The sequence below is a fragment of the Camarhynchus parvulus genome, chromosome 1 (assembly GCF_901933205.1).
Source record: "Camarhynchus parvulus chromosome 1, STF_HiC, whole genome shotgun sequence".
In the NCBI taxonomy this organism is placed as follows: Eukaryota; Metazoa; Chordata; class Aves; order Passeriformes; family Thraupidae; genus Camarhynchus; species Camarhynchus parvulus.
In genome coordinates this window covers 27,363,480-27,382,572 of record NC_044571.1, presented here as the reverse complement: position 1 = coordinate 27,382,572, position 19,093 = coordinate 27,363,480, and the positions used below count along the sequence as shown (strand labels likewise).

Genomic DNA, 19,093 nt, shown 5'->3' with positions numbered 1-19,093 from the left:
ATAGTGATAAATTAATGCCTGAGGTAGCAGGTGCTATGCATTATAAATCATCTCACAATAAATAATCTAAAGCGTTTATTTGGATGTGGGGATAGAATATATATGCAATATTATGCATCTAGAACTAGATATAGCCTGAGACAGTCCTTTCTTGCCCTGTTTATTTTAATATATTTAGTGAAATGTGCACTAGGAAGCCTCTCCCATATATAATGAGGGCATGGGCTCAATTTTTCTTTTTATTATCAAGGCAAGTATGGAGCTTGCTTGCAGAAGAGTGACTTCTGGATACAGGAATCATTGATGTACCTGTGGGTAATGATTTTCACCTGCAACAGTAGAGATTTTTCTTTTAATTACACCTCTCCTAATGGAAAGAAGGACTGCTGAACTTTCTGAAGCTTAGAGTTTGACAGGGAGAAATGGAACTGGCATGCCTTTTCAGCTTATAATCCAACCCATACTGCTGGGCATTTATGCATGTTATTGTTTGCTCATGAATAATGTGAATATTTAATTATCCCAAATTATAGCATACAAAGGCATTCAGCTGTTGTTGCTTTATACTGCAAAGCTGGCACCTACCCTTTTCAGCCCAGCTTACCTCTCATTTTTATTTATGTCATCAGTCTGGGACCATCAGAAACTGAACATTACGTAGAGGGACAGTCCCTGAGTGCAACCTGAAATCAGAGAAAGTCTGCAAAGCCCAGAAAGTTTCTCTAAGGAAAAAACTGGGACAACATTGGTCAGGCTAGAAAGCTGGGATAAGGTGAGGAAAGTCTTACAAGGTAGTAAGTAGTTCAGCCTGGGGGAAATCCAGCTTGGTGCTCTGGGTTTTTTTGGTTTGTTTGGTTTTTTTGGTGTTTTTTTGTTTGTTTGTTTGTTTGTTTGTTTGGGGTTTTTTTGTTGTTTTTTTTTTTTACAGAAGCTTGCAGTTCTTCTGGTGGTCCCACCTGTACAAGCTGAGACTGCATGAACACAATTATCCTGGCATGGAATGAAAGCATCCAGTTAAGATTTCTGGTAATGTTGTGAAGTAGTGCTAATTTGGAAATGCAGAATGAAGACATTCTAATGAGGGTACTGTTACTGTGACATTATTCACCAGTCTCAAAGTCTGCAGAGTTCTCAGTACACAGATAAAAAATTACAGATTCTCTGAGGAATGGAAGGGGCTTGGCATTTTCACATTACCTTCAAGGTGAAATACTGAATACAAATTCTCTTGACAAAATGGTTTCTGCTTTGAGTTTCCTAAGTGATGCAGAGAAGCAGTATCCTACAGGAATGCAAGGATTGCTCCATGTGTGTTACCAAGACACTCCCATACCACAGGAATGTGCCTGCCAGCCCTTGGCTAACCTATTTAATTACAGATTTATAAGGCAATGTGCTATTTAATCAAAGAAATGGCTAATACAACTGTGTTTGACTTCTCTCTTTTATTAGTATATTTTATGTTCTTATTTTACAATGTAATAAGTTATATATACAGCATAAAACAAAGTTATTAGAAAGTAAGCTTTGGCAAGACCTACAGGATTCTTTTTTCAATCCCGTACATCTCTTGTATAACAATAAAAATTCTGTATACTAAATAAAATAATGTTAAATAGTCTGTGTTCGCATTGGCACCATCAGTTTCAAAACCCCAACTTTTCATGGCCCAATAAGCATAAAAAGAAGATTCCTGTGTCTTCTTTGTCTTCCTTTTAACAAATATGTGATGTGTTGTTGTAAATGGCGTATAAAACATAGGAGGCAGTCCACTGAATAACACTGTAGTTACACACTGGCACAAAAAAAATTGAATTTTGATACTTAGGGGTTTTTTTTCTTTCTTTCCTTCCTTCCTTTCTTTCTCTCTTTCACTTTTGTTTCTTTTTTTATTCTAGTAGCAATAGTAAAACCTGCAAATTCATGATCTTGAGAATCGTGTTGATGATTGCTGAGCTGTGAACAGATCTAGAAATCTTATTGAAGCCTGTTGAACCCTGTATGAATTTGTCATTGATTTTAAGACAAGAATTTCACACCTAAATTCAACATCAATCAGCTTGTTAAATTTCAAATAAATGCAGCTTGCTGCATCATTGAAAGAAGAGTTAAAATCTTACCAAATTTGGAATATGCAGATTAATGAAGAGTGTGTTACGATATGAAAGAAAGGGGAAAAAGAATAACAAGAGGGATAGGTTTTATGTTGCAGTATTTACTTCTCCTGATATACAAATCAAGTGCTGAAACAATACTAAATATAGATGTTAAAGGGTGATGATAAATGTTTTGCACAATTATGATACTATCATAAATAAGATCTAGTTACTAAGTGATGGAATACTGATTGTTAAATTCTGGGTAATAGTAAATATTTTTAATAGCATTTTTTTCAGTCGTGCATTTTGGAATTTAACAAGTAATTTTTGTAATTGACATGTCTCTTAATTTAGTGGTTGCAGTTGGTGAAATCCATCATCAATATTTTGGCTATAAATTAGGCAAATTGGTTTGGTAAGAGACACTGACCTGTGGTCTGAATGAATTTTAGATAAATTTTAACTGTGAAAATCAGACATTAGTTAAAAGAAAACCAAATTAGGTCAAGTTTTGTACTTCACAAACTCACAGTAATGCATTACCTTCCAGATGAGTTTAATGTCACTGGTGGATTCTGTGCTCATGGTCTAGGCTTAGAAGAGTACAGCATTAAAAACACTTTTTTCTCCACATTTCAAGGGTCTCTAAAGAAACCTACTCTTTTTGCTCTTTGTGTCACATGTGCACCACTGTTGTCTGGAATTCCTCTGACTTAAATATAATTTGATATATAGATGTCATTATTGGAAAAGTATATTTTTAATGGTAGTGGACAATATGGTTTTGGTTTTGCTTTTTTCTTAACAGTAAAGAAAAGAAGATTTTGCTCTCCACTGGCAAGGAGCAACTGCCCACTTCTCCTGCCCACTTCCTGCCCACTTGCTGACCAGCTTGTCCTCAGCAAGCAAGTCAGCAGTTTAAATTTATAATTTCTGAAATGTCAGAATGGACCAAGAGTGCATTTATGTGCATTATGTAGATTGTTTTGAAGCACTTCAATCTGTAAGTTATGGTGACTCTTTTTCCATGCAGCATAGTTAGTCAATCTGAGGACTGTGCATATACACCTATGCACATAATGCACATAATTCTAGATTCAGCAAACCCATAAGTGTAGAAAATGAAGCTGGTTGGAGCAGATAGAAATGTATGTGCCTAATGTGTATTAATTGATACTGTAGCTGTGGTACTGCTTCTGACTGTAACTGTTAAACCATTGAACCATTGAGTGAAGCTCTAAGAGACACGAATATTTTCAGAGAGCTATTCAATGCCTTTTTCTGAAGGCCAGGCACAAATGGTATCAGAAGGGTTATTTGCCCTCCTGCTCATACACAGACTGCAAAATGGATGTTTGTGTCTCTGCTTATTATCAGTAACTTTTTAACATGATCATTTTGTTTAATGACATGTTTCATGCCAAGCTTCTTGGGAAATTTCAGCTCTTGTTTTGGTAGATGTGTTACTTCACTTTTAGAAGTCAAAGAGAAGAGCTTCCCATTGGCTATGGTGAGCAATTGTGTAGGAGAAGCATCAATGGTCTTTAGTCCAAGGTCTTTGATGCAGTGCTTACTGGAATCACACTTCTGATGTGGAGGTGCGGGCCCCAGGCAAGCGTGTCAGGATGTCCCTGCTGGTTCAGGAGCCGGCATTGCTTGTGCCCACTCCAGAATGTCTGCACACAAGGATTCCACAGCATCCAATCGCTCGATTTGCACCAGTTTGGTGAGCAGTTCTGGGATGCTGTAGCCTGCCGTGCTGATGCGGTCGAAGAGCTGCATGCCGTCCGTCATGCCGCCAATCTCGTCCCGCTTCAGCCCAAAGCTCTCGGCCAGGTGACGCCAGGTTTTCACTATGGCCTTCTCCGTGTTGTAGGTGGAGCTCAGCATTCGGCTGGTCTTCTCCAGGCAGTCAAACGGCAGCTCTGTAGGGCTCAGACCTGCAAAGGGAGGGGGGGATTGTCAGGTGGCTCTGGGTACAGGTCTTGACATTTATTAAAGTACAGCAGATTACACTGATAGCAATGAATACAGCTAAAATCTTTAAGTGATAGTACATGATTATGTCTAGGTCCAAAGTTACTACTGCATATTGCCAAATTAATTCTTCATAATGACAGTAGGATATCATAATTACGGTAAAAAGTTGCCTGGAAAAGAAGTAATAGATAGGTTGTATGAATTCCCATGGCTCTGCCCTTTCCTTCAACAGTTAACTAGCTGTTAGAAAAAGTATATTGCAATGATGTCCCTAGTGAGCATCCCCATTAATAAACTTCTACATGTCAGGCTCAGTGTTTGAGCTCCAGACACAGCTTTGACCCTTCCCTGAGACTGTCACCAGCATCTGCTGAAACACATCTGTAATTGAAAGTGGTCCTCGTAGGAAAGTGAGAAGTGAGGTGAAGCAATAATGCCAGATGCAAGCATAAACATCCCTGCAAGTGCTCAACTGTCATTACTATTGTGAATCTCTAGGGAGGATTTAACATTCATCCTGTGGGGAAAAGGCTATTTTCTCCTGGACATATTTTCTATGTATTCATGTTCAGAAAACAGAGGAGAGAACCAACTACAGCATTTTTCCCAAACCAGACTTTTGCTTCTGTAGTTTTCCTGCTTCTTACCCATCAGAAATAATCTGATGGAAGACAGAGCTCCCTGAATTACAGCATACTCATAAATGTGCACACAAAGTGTGTGTGTGTGGAAAGTAAATGCAGTCACAGCTCCTGTTCTACAGAGAACTTAATTTGTATATCCTGCTAAAACAGTTCAGGTTGTCAAGTGCTAAACAGGGTCAAAACACTTACAGCCTGTAAACTCCACATTTTGTTGTGAGATGTGGGACAGAATTTAGAGAAGCAGAGTAGGCTGAGATTTGTGTCTTACCCTCAATCCTGACCCTTGCCAAATCACACTTTCATATTTGGAACTTTTAAAAATCTGTTATCTAAAGAAATAAGACCTCAGGTTTCCTCTATATGGAGAATGCAAAACTGCTTCTCTGTATCTTGGTCTGTTCGTGTGTCCCAGCACAGCCTACCACAACTCTTCCTGCTCTCCACAGGAAGGAAGGCCATGCCCATGCCTGGAGAGAAGCTGTGGCCTGCCCCAGGCCAGCCTGGACAGCTCTGGGGTCAGGGCTGACCACAGGGCTCCTGGCAAGTGAATACAAATCTGCTTACAGAGTACATTCCCTGGGTTGGGACTATTTTCCATAGATAGCCAGAAGCCTTTCTTAGTTTATAGCAAATGCTTGTGATCTGATTTCATTTTAATGTAGGCGCAAGTTGTACACTCACCTTCTGCAACGTCACATACGTTAGCATACACGTCAAGTATCTTTTTCCTTCGACTTTGAATCTAAATGAGAAGAGATTTATTTCATTAATTTTTCAGTTACAAGATCAAACAGTTAGCAGACAGCAGTGGAAAGTGGGACCTCTCCATTTCATGGTGTTATCACACAGTGTCCTCAAGGGTCCATTTTGAAGACTCAAAGAAAATGACAGAGCCATTATTCCATGAAGCATAAACATATTTCTGATTTCACTTGCCACTGCTAGAGATTTTTCATTTCAACTTCTAGACTTTTTTTGAGAGCCAGTACTTTTCTGCTCCAACTCCTGAGAATGAGGATAAATCCGGTACCATATATGCAGTGATGAACATAGGAATGTCTAGGTAAACCAGGTCAGGACTGGATACAGCGAATTAAATTCAGACTGAAATTGCCTTCTTCAAATAATCTAAGAGGACTGTAGAGGAGGGGCTCTTCCTTTCTGTCTCTTGACGTAGACCTGCTTAGTGCATTACTAATTAACTGAAATATTTTACAGATAGATTTAGGAAAAAAAAAGTGAAGTTTTAGAGAGGAAAAATATGAGGTCCAGGGGGATCTAGTCATTTTTGACAAGACAGAAACAAGACTGAAAACATGACATTTTTCAAGCTAAAAATGGACACTTTTATATAGTTTCATTTAGCAAAATATCCTCAAGTTTTGGCTTTGAATTCGATGTGGAGTGAAAACAAATGTCAAAATGTCATGAGCTCTCAGGGACTGAAATTTTCTTCCCTGAGCCAGCTCTCATTAGAAAAGCTGAAAAGCTGTCTTTTTGACAGGACTCTAGCATTATCTCCACAAATTTGTCACTTTTCACTGCAAACGAGGCTTGAATGAAAGCTCTGCTTTCAGTACTTCGTTTTGTGGCAAGTTTTCCCTCACTTTATTTGGGCAGTGAAGGGCGAGGTGCACCAGTGACGTGGATTAATGGAATTGCAGCTGGAGAGTGCAGAGTGGCCACTCCAGCTGGAGCGCGCCTGGCGGGCACAGTGCAAGTGCATCGTGCCATGCGCCACGCAGTCGCTCACTTCCTCCTGTAATTTACCTGTGCTCAGTCAGTTGTGTTGCCACTGTAGGTTTGGATCACCTGTTTCAGAACCTTGAAACTGGGAAATTTAATGGAGTTTATTAAAACTCCTCCTAAGAAAACTATTGGGTGCTTATTTTCATTCTCCCTCCACTTTTAGGGTAAAGAAGCAGGTTGAGTAATTCCTTGAAGAATAATGCAAGATGCTCTTTTTACCAGAGCCAGAAGGTGGGGGGGATTTAAACCTTAAGCTGAAAGCAAACAGAAAATGTTTACCCTGATGATCCTCTGTGTGGCCGCACATTGCAAATGGGTTTTTGTGTAACTAGGAAAAAGAAGACTTGGCTAATAGCAAGACTCTAATTTTCTTTATCCCTGTCTAAGTGCTCTGAGTACTCTTTCCTGTGCTATAACACTACTTAATTCCCAATCTGAAGAAAATTACTGCTTTTCTAACTTCTAGCAACTGGCTTAATTGTGACATCTTAGGTATGGAGTGGAGAATCTTGACGCGATCTGCTCTTTCATTGAAAAGTCTGTCTTCAGCCTTGTCAGGAGTCTTTAGTCCATGAGGATGTCTTAGAACAAGTCTGGAAGAAGTAGTCCATACTTTAGGTGCACTTATGAGCTATCTATCTAACGACTCTGGAGAATGTATCTATGTATAGGGTCTTTCGAAGGTAACCTGCTTCTTATGAAATATCCTGATTTCATGACTACCCAAGGTGTATTACCCTATTTCAAGCCAGTGCTTACAGAAGTACCATAAAGTTCATATTTAGAGAGACCTCAAAAACCCGAACTTTAAAGTGTGAGCATTGAAAGAGTAAGTTATTTTCAGATGGCCATAAATATCTACAACTACAAAACTGTTTATCTTGTGCTGAGATTTTGTGTGTCTGATCTCAGCTGAAAAATGGTGTGTTTTAGAAATTTTGAGCTGATTCTCCCAACAATTTAAAACATGTAAACATTAAAAGATGCATTTTCAAACCTATTTTTTCTGAAACCAGATTTGATATTTGATATTAATGAAGTGATTTGGACCTAGCTATAGCCATTTTTAAATAAATTAGAAATACTAAAAGATCAGAGCAGACACCTTCTTTTTAAGGGTAGTTTGATGTTAACACAAACTGAAAGGTTGTGTGGGTGAGGTGTGGCCTTAACTGTGCCTTAAAATACTCCAAGTGAGATAAAAAGCCCTGAGCAGTACATGCTCAGCAGGAAGAAGCAAAGGCCTTCCATAGCAAAACAGTAGATTACAGAGTCCTTCAGAGCACAGGAATCACCTTCAAACTATGTGTTTGTTTTTCAAAATTCCACATGGAAACCAAGCACAACACCGGATATCGCTGAGAAATCTGTGCTGTGGAAATACCAATGCAGCTGGGTCAAGGTACTCAGATGTTCTGCTGTCAGCCAAATCCAGCCTGCTTCATTATTTTACTGTCTTAGCATTAGCTATGACAGGGGATTGCTGTTATATGGGTCTTTTCTTTCTTGAAACGATAAAATATAATACTCAAAAAAGCAAATTAATTAGTCTTGTAGATTAATTTATTAATATCACTGAACACTATATATATATGCATATATGTCATTATGCAAAGGAGATTCTATAACAAATTTGTCTGGAGAAGCTCTTGTAAATCAGTCTGATCTACCCTACTGTACATTCTGGGGGGTTGATAGTTCATACATTTTTTTTTTTTTAAATAAGTAGAAAAAGGCTCTTAATTTTTAAATCTCAAGGTAGACTTACTTACCCCAGTTGATTTATTGCTTGTAGAAGATTTATCTCTGGCCAAATGCACTAAAGACAACAAGCATCTCTCTGGAGTCCCTTGCTTGTCAACTGCAGCTTCTTCATCACTATCCATACTCCGGCTTAAAAGTCGCTCATTCTCAGAAGATGCATCATTTTCACTGGAAAACAAAGGATATGGTTATCTTAGTGAAGCCTCTCATGGGTTGACTCCAGTCTTCCTCTTTTTGCTTCCTGAGAGTAATGAGATAAAAGTGTTTTCCATGTTTAAAATGTCTTTCCTCTGAAATCCTGTGACTGTAAAGGCCTTCACCAGCCCAGTGTGTATGTGCAATGCCCACCAAGCTCCACAGTCACAGGTAGCTTGCAAGAATCCTTTCATAGAGGGATTTTCCAATGAGGACAGTGTTTAGCCACCCTAATAATGTTACCAAGCAGGTTTGGCTGCTGGGCAGAGATAAGATGAGGAAAAAAAACTACCACACCATGCCATGCAGATGATGCTAGGGACAAGGTTTCCTTAAGGCCTGCAGCAGCTATTTTTACTCTTCCTGCCTAGAAAGGAAGGGGAACCTCAGTAAGGCCATGTGAGTGAGAGCTGCACTCAGGCCCCAGAAATTAACCTCTCAAAAGAGGAGATGGAGGCCAAAGAGCAGATGAATTGGCCACAGAGGGAATAGGGAGGACACAGGTGTCTCTTCACAGTGTATGTTATCATCTCTTAGAAAGCAGAGGGGGAAGAGCCCACTAAGGCATCTGGTCTTTGCCCTGCTGCAGCAACTTGCCAGCATACCCATCAAATTTGTTTATGTGTTCCACTGTACCAGGATGAATGATGACCATGTGGCTCCCCCATTTCAGTGAAACTGGCAATATATTTATCTTTTACCCACCTTTTGACAGCCTTAGCTGGAGTTGCTGTAAGTTTTTCAAACTCTTCTTTCTCAGAGAATATCACAACATTATCTGTAGAACAACAATTAGAGAAGTTTAAATTGGCAATAGGTTTCCAAACCAGTGCTTTGTGTCAGGAGTTAGTTCTGCTGGCAACCCTACTGACAAAATAAATCTCTCTGCTCTATTTTTAATTGCTATCAGAGGATTAAGTGACATTCTGGAAGCATAAAAAACTAGTATAGGCAATTCTTCAGTAAACTGATGAGGGTTTTATATACTCCAAAGGAGAAACTGTAATTAAGAGAAAAGTATTAGGAATATTTAAGCCCAGTGTTGTCTTGGATAGAAAAAGCAAAGCTAAAACAACTTGTACCTTGCACTTCTTTCTTCTCTTCTTGAGTGTTAGCCTGAGCTTCGACGTTTTTTACTGAGTGGCTCTTGCAACAGGCTAGAATATACAAATATAACACTAATTATTCTCAGAATAAATCTAGAATAGAATTTAGAATATTCTAATAGAATAGAATATTCTAAATTCTAAAATAGCATTTGCAACTAGAATTTTACCTGGTGAACAATTACCTTGAGCAGATGGCTTTGTTTTCACAATGTAAAACATGATGATGAGGACAATGGCAATAGCCATTATGAAGATAGTAGACATAGCAATTATAAGAGCTGTAGCCAGATGTCCTTGTCCTGAAAGATCTGCTGGAATGAAAAAAATAAATGAAGGTGCAACTCTTAGGATCAGAGACTAGTAAACAGTTTGCAGTCTGCTCTACACATAGTTTGCATAATCCTTGAGTTGATCTGAGTCGTGGTTGCTTGTTAAGCATTGAAAAACTTAGTGTTGCATCTCAAAGGGAAGTTAATTAAAAATTTCTCAATATTTTGATATTTATGCATAAAACTAGTTAGTAGTATTCATTAAGAATATTTGATGGTATGATTTATCAGATACAAAGATGTGGGAAATAGTATTTTTATACGGGAAGCTGTACATAAGTGAGAGCAGAAGCTTTTGTAGCACTGCATTCTTGGAATCAGCGTTGCCAAGACAAAAGCCAGTAAATATAAAAAGGGAAAAAGAGCTAAAATGACTGTTGATAACTGTGGCCGCCTCAAAAGCTTTAAGTAAAAGGAGGACACAATGCACATGTAGAAAAATGGATGTTTTTCTAACAGAAACTTAAAAAACAGCTAAAAGGTGATTTTAAAATAAGCTAGGTGAAAAGATATTCAGAAAGAAAACTTGGATGCAAAAGGCTAGAATTTAAAAGGTGTGAAAGGATGCAGAAAATTATAGATATGCTAAAAGGCATGAAAGCTTTAATTTCTCTGAAAATGTGATCCTAACAGTCATGTTTTCAGACAATACCAAGAAGAACAGTATTGTCAGTACCTTATTAACTGCATCTTTCCCATTTTGTCTTCTCAGGTTCAAAACTTTTAAAAGCCAAATGATCGTGCTGGAGAACTGTTTATGTTACTTCAATAAGAGACTGACCATATTTGTGCATGAAGTTATTTTCACCATTCTAAGCTAAGCTTTGCTGAGGCAGAGTGCTATTTCTGTAAAGCTACAAATAATGAGCTAAATTTATTGTTGGCATCACTGGGTACAGCTCAAATCCTTTTTATGTTCAGCTGACAAACAGCAGTGTTGATTAACTGAGAAAAAAAAAAGAATTCTGAATTATTTCTAATAGCAGTTCTAGAAATCTGGAAATAGTGACAATGAAAATAGCAACAGATATTTTCAGTTTGGTTGCACTTTGCTGATGCCCTTTTGAAAACAAAGAGTTGTTAATTTAACCCCGTGAGTGCATTCTTACCTTTGTGAGCATGCTGGTAAGGTGAGAAAGTGCTTGTGCCAGACGTGCTTGGGAAAATGGCTGAAATGCCAGAGTTAGAGCCTGCACCTGCAATATAAACAAAAATGCCATAAAATTCCATTGTTACTTTGCCCAGTCAAAGGAATAGTTTGGCTCAAGGAAAGAGAGCATTTACTTGGCTTGGTCGCATTCCCATTTATTAGCAAAGGACCAAAGAACCACTTGCTCTTTGAGATGTCCCTAATCCCAAAATGTGTTACTGATACACTGAAAGCTGGATTAGAGACCATGTTTGTGCACACTATCCAGAAGGATTGAAAGTCAAACTCCTGAACAGATATGAACTCAGATGAAAAAGCCAGCTGTTACACTTAGATTCCCATGTTATGGACCTGTCCTGGGTAGCAGAGAGTTTTCCAGGGTCCAGCTGATTATTCAATTTACAGCCCACTCCAGTATTTGCAACTGCAGACTGAGACTTAGCTGGTAGATTCATCAAACTAGTGCATCTCACAGCAGCCTTCACCAGCAGCATCACTGTAAAGCTGGTATGCAAACCCTCATGACTCCACTGGAAAATCTGGGGAAGGTGAGAAATTATGGTGTTGGTTGCTTTTCTGTTCCATGGAGCTGTACTGTTGTAAAAGAGAATTTTGGAATTTCCTGTAATGTAACTGGGCAGTATGTGTCTTATGATCTCCTGTCAGTCCAAATTCTATATTCCGGGGAGTCCAAGTCTATATTCTGAGGAGAGTGAAAATTCACTGAAACAATAAATGAAGAAGTTATAGGAAAACTTCATCCTGTCAGAGGGATGAGATTGTCCAATAGGGGTTTCCAGGTCTAAATTCTACAGTCAAGGTTAAAGTTAGTCTTTCACTTAGTGTCATGCACCAAATTTTCAAAGCATTAAACCAAGTAATAAAATAACATATTTTGACAATAGCAATCAATAGTGCATATTATTTGGAATAAAGCTGTTTATGGGAATGCTTTTATATAGGTGTTTGCACAGTATTCCAAAACAGAACAAAAATATTAATGTTGGGAGTAAGTGTTATCTTCCTTCTCAAATGAACTTTAATGCCATTGGTTAGTATATAAGGCAGCTACTATCAACAGACCCTGAAAATAATTTTCTGTCTTGCAGGAAGTACGAAATTCCTCCTGCTTTGTATTAGTTGTCTGTGGAAAAAGTCCAGTGATAATTCAGTTCAGCAGTCTTAAAAGCAAAAAGCTGTCCCAGTCATCTGGTAAGGTGTGCACAGCACATGGCTCCACAAGCTGCTTTGGCAAGAAGAGTAGATGAGAGCTCACTGTGCACTTCTTTTGACCAAGTAAATATTCAAACAAATCAAATCACCAGGTAAATGTGACAAGAAATCAAGAATACTCTGGAATGGTCTGAGAAATGTTCTATGATTAAGAACAAAGCAATATGCACATTCTTCAAATGAAGACAGTTTATTTTTTTAAAGAAAAAAGAAAGTATTATCTCAAAAAAAGTCTGCGTGCTGTGAATGAGAAATGTTCACCTAAAGAGGCTGCAAAGTATGAGTTGCAGGTGTCTTCAAAAGAAATTTTCTCTAACAATCATAAAACTTCTTTTAAACATCATTTGTTGGAAGGAAATTGATTAACTCATTATAATTGGTATTTTTCAAACTGAATAAGGGTTTTCATTAGGTTTTAAATATACTAGTTTATTAATTCAGATGCATTTTGTATTTTGCAAATGAAGGCTAAGACTTATTACATAAGTCTTGCCTCTGGTCCTTTCTCTTTGACAGATTTCTTTCTAAGAAGAATTAGTTATGAGCTCCAGAAATTGCAATTCAGTAAGACTATCTAGGGATCAGTAAATGAAGCTGTCATCTGCATGTAGTGGACATTAAAGACAGGTAATTTGTAAAATTTTCAGCAATTCTTCACAAAACTGAATTGAATCATCCTTGGTCATGACCTCTGTGTTTACTCATCGTGGCTGGACAACAGAGGAAATTTAGCAAATGGCCAGAGCTGTGGCCTGATACTTTCCTTCATGTTCATGCACAGACATCAGGCTTATGTCTATTCTTGCAGCCCCCCTGGCAAATCCAATTACAGCCAATTGGAATCCTGCATGGTCCTTGCAAGCTGCAACAAGTCAACAATAGCTTCTCTGACACTGCCCCTCAGTGAGCACAGGCAAGCTGTGCTGCTTTGTCTGCCTGGAGTTCAGCTAACAAGCTTCAGCTCATCTCCCCAAGTGAGTTTTAGCAAACTTGCTTCTCTTTTCTTTCACTTGAAACATGAATGAATTGAAATATTTCTGCCTAATAATCTTTCATTGTCTTGGTATTGTTAACTTCATGTTTTTCACCCATTTGTGAAAGGAAGCAGAGCCTTTCAAAGTGGGAAGTCAGGCAGCAGCAAGTAGCACAGGAAGGGTAAGGAGGAAGGTCACCACTCTCCATTCAGCATCATCATCACACTTCACCCAGCTCCACCCCACAGCAGGGCAGGGTGTGCTGCCCACAGCAGGCACACACTGCACAGCACAGCCTCTCCTGTGCTCAGCAGGGAGAGCCTTCAACCCCAGAGCCCATGGGCACAATGTCCTCACATGGGAATGGAGCCACCTCCTTTGTTCCCTAGTGCTGGCATGGCAAAGTCAAGGCTGCACTAGACTGTGGTGGCCTTTCACACATGCCTGGGAGGGAGTTAGCTGTTACACATATATTAAGCCTACTGTCAAATTTAATAATTTGGCATATCCATTATGAGCCAAAGTTTTTCTTTAGATGTGGCTTAGAAGAAAGTGCCAATTCGTGCACCTGCACTACAAGAGGAACCAAACTGCCACCTTCTGTTGAATTTCAGTTTATATCCCTTTTGTATGAGTAAAAAGAAACTCATAGCTGCTGCTTTTTCCCTGTCAGCGCCACACCATAACTGCAATGTCAGTTGTTCCTGTGCACATCCAGTTTTGCATCCCAATCACATTATTAATTCTGTTTCCAATATAGATGACACATAATCTATAAAGACTTAGATATAGCTCAGGCAGAGGCATCCTGAGGTGTTATAGAACACCATATGGAAGCAACTCTATTTTTTAAATAAAGACCGATGGCTGTAATACAGCCATGCAAAAGAGTAGTTTATATTCCTAGACACCTGTATGTAATACTGCAGGAATGTGATTAAGAAATTAGGAAAGAAGTTGATCACTGGTGGTTAGTCAACTTTTGCATTATAGATGTTTTTATTCAAAAAAATTGTGATTTAGTTGTAACTTTCTTGGAGTCTAAACAATAAAAAAAATGTTCCATACTTATTGTTTAAAAGAACAATTGAATCTGTATTCACTTTTGAATGTTTGGGGATTTTAACTCAAAAGATAGCTTTAACTTAAATTACCATGCAGCTGCCTTTTGTTCTTTCAGGAAATGCTGGGCAATAAAATACATTTTTTGTTGTTGTTTCAATGAACCTTTCTGCTTTATGCAACAGACTATTCCAGTTGCTCTTGTATCTTAGGACAGAACTTACAGTAAGAAGTAACAACCAAAACTACTAGATTTATGAGCGGAGGAGGGGGAGAGCACAGGTAAAGGAGGTTTTACCACCAAGCCCCCTTGCAAGTGTTTGAGAGTGAATAAAATTTGGTGCAGTAGGAGACCATATGTGCCCCTGACATCTGTTGCAGTGGGTATCAGCTTACTGGTCCATTCAAGGAACTGCTGCTCACAACCAGCAACAGATTTTTGTGAGTCTATTTAATATTTAATAACATGTTATAAAAATCCCCAAAGTCTGTACACAACAGACTGTCAGAGTGATCATAAAATAAGACACATTTTAAAAACCTGGTGTCTGTATGTGTATCTATCTGGTGCTCTTGAGTGCAGCTTGCTTTCTCCTGATGCATCCCTCCTCTCCCAGGCATAGTCCAGCTGTGGATGGCACAGATGGACTGTGAGTGCCATCACTGAGATTCTTTTATGGGCTGAAGTAGGATAAAGCACACATGCAAATAAGTAACTATCAGTCTGAAATATGAGATGAAAAATAAATTATACTGAGTTGAAATTCAATAAAAGTAGACAGTTTATGGCTGACAAAGTTAAAACTGGATTTTAACTAAACATAGTCATAAATAATGACCTAGATATGTAGAAAGCAGGGGTCAGAACTTTTAAATAATGTAAATCTGTATTCAGGTACTTACTGGAAAGGTTTGCTTTCAAATTTAGGAAAACAACATTTCAAATGGAATGTCTGTGCACTTGGAAAGGCAGGCAAGCTAAAGCAGCTGGCAAAGCCAACCTGCTTTCTGAGGTGCCTACATATGACTTCAGTAACCAAACACAAACCATCTCGGAAAATATCACAAATAATAACAGATAACAGAACATATCCTAGGCACTGGAGGATTGCTTGAGTGATCTCTATTTTACAGAATACTATCAGTTACTCTGATATTTTCTGGAGTCACAGGTGGATACTTCAGTTAGTGTAGATAGCTATTACACCGGGAAGACCATGAAGTAAATTAATTCCTGAGAATTAAACTTCTGAAAATGATGATAGGAAAGTTCCCCCTGACTTTGTTTTCAGTCTGGTCAATCTCTCTGTAAGTAATCACATCACATAAACGGAATTTTTTTTTTCTGCTGTGCTTTCTATAATGTCTATAACTATTTTATTTCTCTCTCCTTTTGCCAGGGCAGGAAAGTGATGATGATTATAGGCCACATGGCCTTAATCTGACAATTTATTTGCATCTGTTGAAGTTTTTTTTAGGACTCCCTGGGAGCTGTAATCATTGCGCAGCACTGAAAAGTCCTAGACAAACACTCCATGAACTAAGCCTCTGTCCAGGAATTCAGTGTTATCACCCCTCTCTCTGTGCAACATGAAGGGGATAATTGCTATTTAAGCTTTGCTGTCATGACTTTAGAGCATCACAAGGAAGAGAACAGACCTGCCTGGAGCTGGTCTCCCATTTCCCCGGCGTCCTGGTGGCCAGCCCATTGGAATGGGTGGTCCAAGGCTGCAGCTCTGCAGGTTTTTCAGCTCCTGAGCCCAGTCAGAGCAATCCTGCAGAGATCTGCAGTGCCTCCCATGGGCAGGTGATGCTCACTGTGGGAGCTGCAGCTCCAGCACCAGTGAAAACATCAAAGCCATTGTAGTGGTTTTATCTGGAAGAATTGCACCAGGACCACAAAACCTCCTGAGGGACACCTGAGCTCAGCTTTCCCAGCAGCTGAAGACAGCAAAGCCCACATTTTCTCCTCAGATCCCTCCCCTTGGAGGCTGATGGCTGAAGCTGGCCAATTTTATCCTAAAATTAGGTTCCTTCCTAATATGGACAAATCCTTAGGGAAGAACCAGGCCATTCCAGCAGAGAATAATAAAGCATGGCCTTCAACATTTCTCCCAGTAAACATGTGAATAGCAAATGGGTGTTCAGAGATCAAGCAACTAAAAAAAAAAAAAGTATGTTAGTTCCAGATAACAAGCCCTATTTGCTTGTAGGCATAATTTGAAACAGAAGAGAAAAAGGTCCTGATGTTGATTGTATTACAAAAGGATAAAACTGGCAAGGAATGGAAATTAGTGATTCAAAGAATGGAAAGTTAAAATAAAATTCTCTGAAATAATTATTTTAACTAATAAAGTGGTTTTGGCAATAGACTTGTTTGTGTTAAGCCTTTCAGTTAAGGAAGCTGAGTTCAGAGTACACGGGTTTGGATGTGCCCCCCTGATTACTGCTCTTCACATGAAACATCAATTGTTAGTCAATTGTTCCATCTCATCTGTTTAGTTATTTTTGAATTTCTAATGATACAATGATAAAAATATTATTTTCTATTTCTAGATGTCATTTGCTCTCTGGTATTTAAAAAATAGCGTGACCACATATATTTTCCTTCATCAATATTTTTCTTTTTTTAATTTTGCCAAGCTATCATTGGTAGGTGTGAGACCTAAAAACTTACAGGTTGGTTATTGTATCTCTTTTTATATATAAATCCAGCAAAAAAGTTGAGATAAAACAGCATGAAATATTTTATGCACATACTTATGAATATATACAGTAGATTTAAAAAGAAAACCCTCAATCAGTTGCTGAAGTTCTCTAGACCAATAATCTGTGAGTGGAAAAGGATTGGTATATTTGATGCAATTGTGTAAATTCAACTTCAAAGTAAGTGCTCCTAAAGTTAGTGTAGCAGGGTTTGATTTAGTTTTTCTACAACATTTTTGAATTGGAGTGACAAATATCAAAGTTTGAAGAGAAAGAGAGTTAATACTCATAACTGAGAGTTTCAGCTGCTAAAGGACAAAATCTCTTCCAGCCATAACTGTACCTCTCTGCAAGAGAAACTCCATATATGGCTAAATCTTCTGTCTCTTGCATATACTTTTACACTGGATAAAAGAGAAAGAAAACAAAAAAACCACCCTACATAGAGGCCTGAAGTGACTCCAGTTCCAGAGGTGTTGATGAAAAATCCAGCACCATTAACTGTGGGAAGCCACATCTTGGTGTGGTTTGGTGTTCATTACCTTAATGGCTTGATTTACATGGAAAACCTGCTTCCCTGTCTTTTGCAGTGCTGTTATTTATCACAGAGGTATCAGATCCCCATTTATGCCAGCAAGGGGCATTGATGGCTCACGATCTGCCTCAAGCACAGCTGAAGCTCTCACACCTTTGGCATTTCGCACTGTGCTCCTCTGTGCTCAGCACAGAAGCTCCTGCACAGGAGACTCGAGGGAGCTGCATGTTGAGAGGTCAGAAATCTGACACAGCTGTTTCACAGTGCACAAGGTGGGGCAAACTGGAGACTCTATGGCGATGTTCCCCTTCTTCACAGTAAGAAACAGCTTTCCTGCTACACAGCACACATTGCTATGCTCATGAGCGCACAGCCCTTTCCCTTGTGTGCCCACTGCCCACAGGCTCCCACTGAAGCCTGTTATTCCTCCCAGGCTGCAGAGCTGTTGCTCCCATCCTTCAGAGCAGTGAGATTTTCAACACCATAAACTAGTGACACGTTTGCCTCAGTTAAACCTCTGGCCTCTGTGAGTCATCTCCCTTCCTCCCTCTCTTTTCCATGATATTTTGTGCTATTTATGTCTCAAGTCCTTTGAGAGGGAAAAAACCCCAACAAGGTGACACGGGCCCATCAAGGAATTTCTTTCTCACTTCCAATCCTTTTTACACTAATATTTCCAGATGCTGGGGCATGGGATATTCATCTTGTGTCCTTGGCCATTTCAAGTTTTATTGACTGCACATGAGCTGAAAGATATTTGCTTATCCTTTGATCAAACCCAAAGACTTTTCTGCCAGATGAAATGTGTCATCAGACAAATTCCCTGAGCAAGTTTCCATGCAGGGGCACATACCCCTCGACTTGGCCATCTGTAACACATAGTCCAGGCACTTCCCCAGCAAGGAATGTTTACAGCTAAGGAGAGCACCATTGTTCTCCCATCCTGTCTCATTGAGTTATCTCACTTTCACCCTTCTGGTTGTCTTCCCTGTGTGGGTGGGAGCAAGTGACTGGCTGTCTGGGGCTGGACTGTCAGCTGGGGTTAAACCACAACCTTCCTACCCTTGTGTTCTCACTTACTTCTGCACCTCCTTCCCCTATCTTGCATTTGGGTCCTCCCTAGCACCCTTACCTCACCTCCTGAACAGATGTTATCTCACCAAAACCACACTCACCCTGCCCTTCACCCACTCCCACTGTCTTGTGCAGAAGGGCAATGCCAGGGCTGGGTGGATTTCTGCAGCCAAGTGGGATGAGCGGCTGTACAACAGAGCAGTACTTGGCATGCAGACAGCTCAGGGAGATGCCCCTGGACTGCTGCTGCTCACCAGGAGCTCTGTGGGGTGCTCATCATCCCCTGGCTCCTCTGAGCTCTTAAACTGTAGGAAAGTGGTAGATGTTCATGTCCTCTCATCCTTTAAAGAGCAGCAGTGATATACAGTTCTGCAGCATCTGAACAAAGCCATCGCTATTTATGTACATAAATAAATGCTCTGGGACTTTCAGCCTCTGCTTTCAAATCAAGCAGACAAAACACTGCAATTCCTTTTCATGACAAAGGTTT

At 39.4% G+C, this 19,093-nt stretch overlaps 1 protein-coding gene across 3 annotated transcripts in view; it reads right to left on the bottom strand.

The window, feature by feature from the left end:
- Positions 1-1,435: 1,435 nt before the first annotated feature.
- The window catches only part of EDAR (ectodysplasin A receptor), a 72,226-nt gene continuing 54,568 nt past the window's right edge, over positions 1,436-19,093 (bottom strand). For 2 of the 3 annotated variants that reach the window (XM_030957950.1, XM_030957931.1), the window contains exons 6-12: positions 10,979-11,065; positions 9,723-9,851; positions 9,514-9,588; positions 9,137-9,209; positions 8,245-8,404; positions 5,405-5,465; positions 1,436-4,039 (exon numbers count right to left, since the gene is read on the bottom strand). In XM_030957950.1, coding sequence (XP_030813810.1) covers positions 3,720-4,039; positions 5,405-5,465; positions 8,245-8,404; positions 9,137-9,209; positions 9,514-9,588; positions 9,723-9,851; positions 10,979-11,065 — 905 coding nt within the window. In that variant the 3' untranslated portion in view covers positions 1,436-3,719. The remainder of the gene's footprint in view (positions 4,040-5,404; positions 5,466-8,244; positions 8,405-9,136; positions 9,210-9,513; positions 9,589-9,722; positions 9,852-10,978; positions 11,066-19,093) is intronic. The other variant, XM_030957940.1, reaches the window with a different exon arrangement.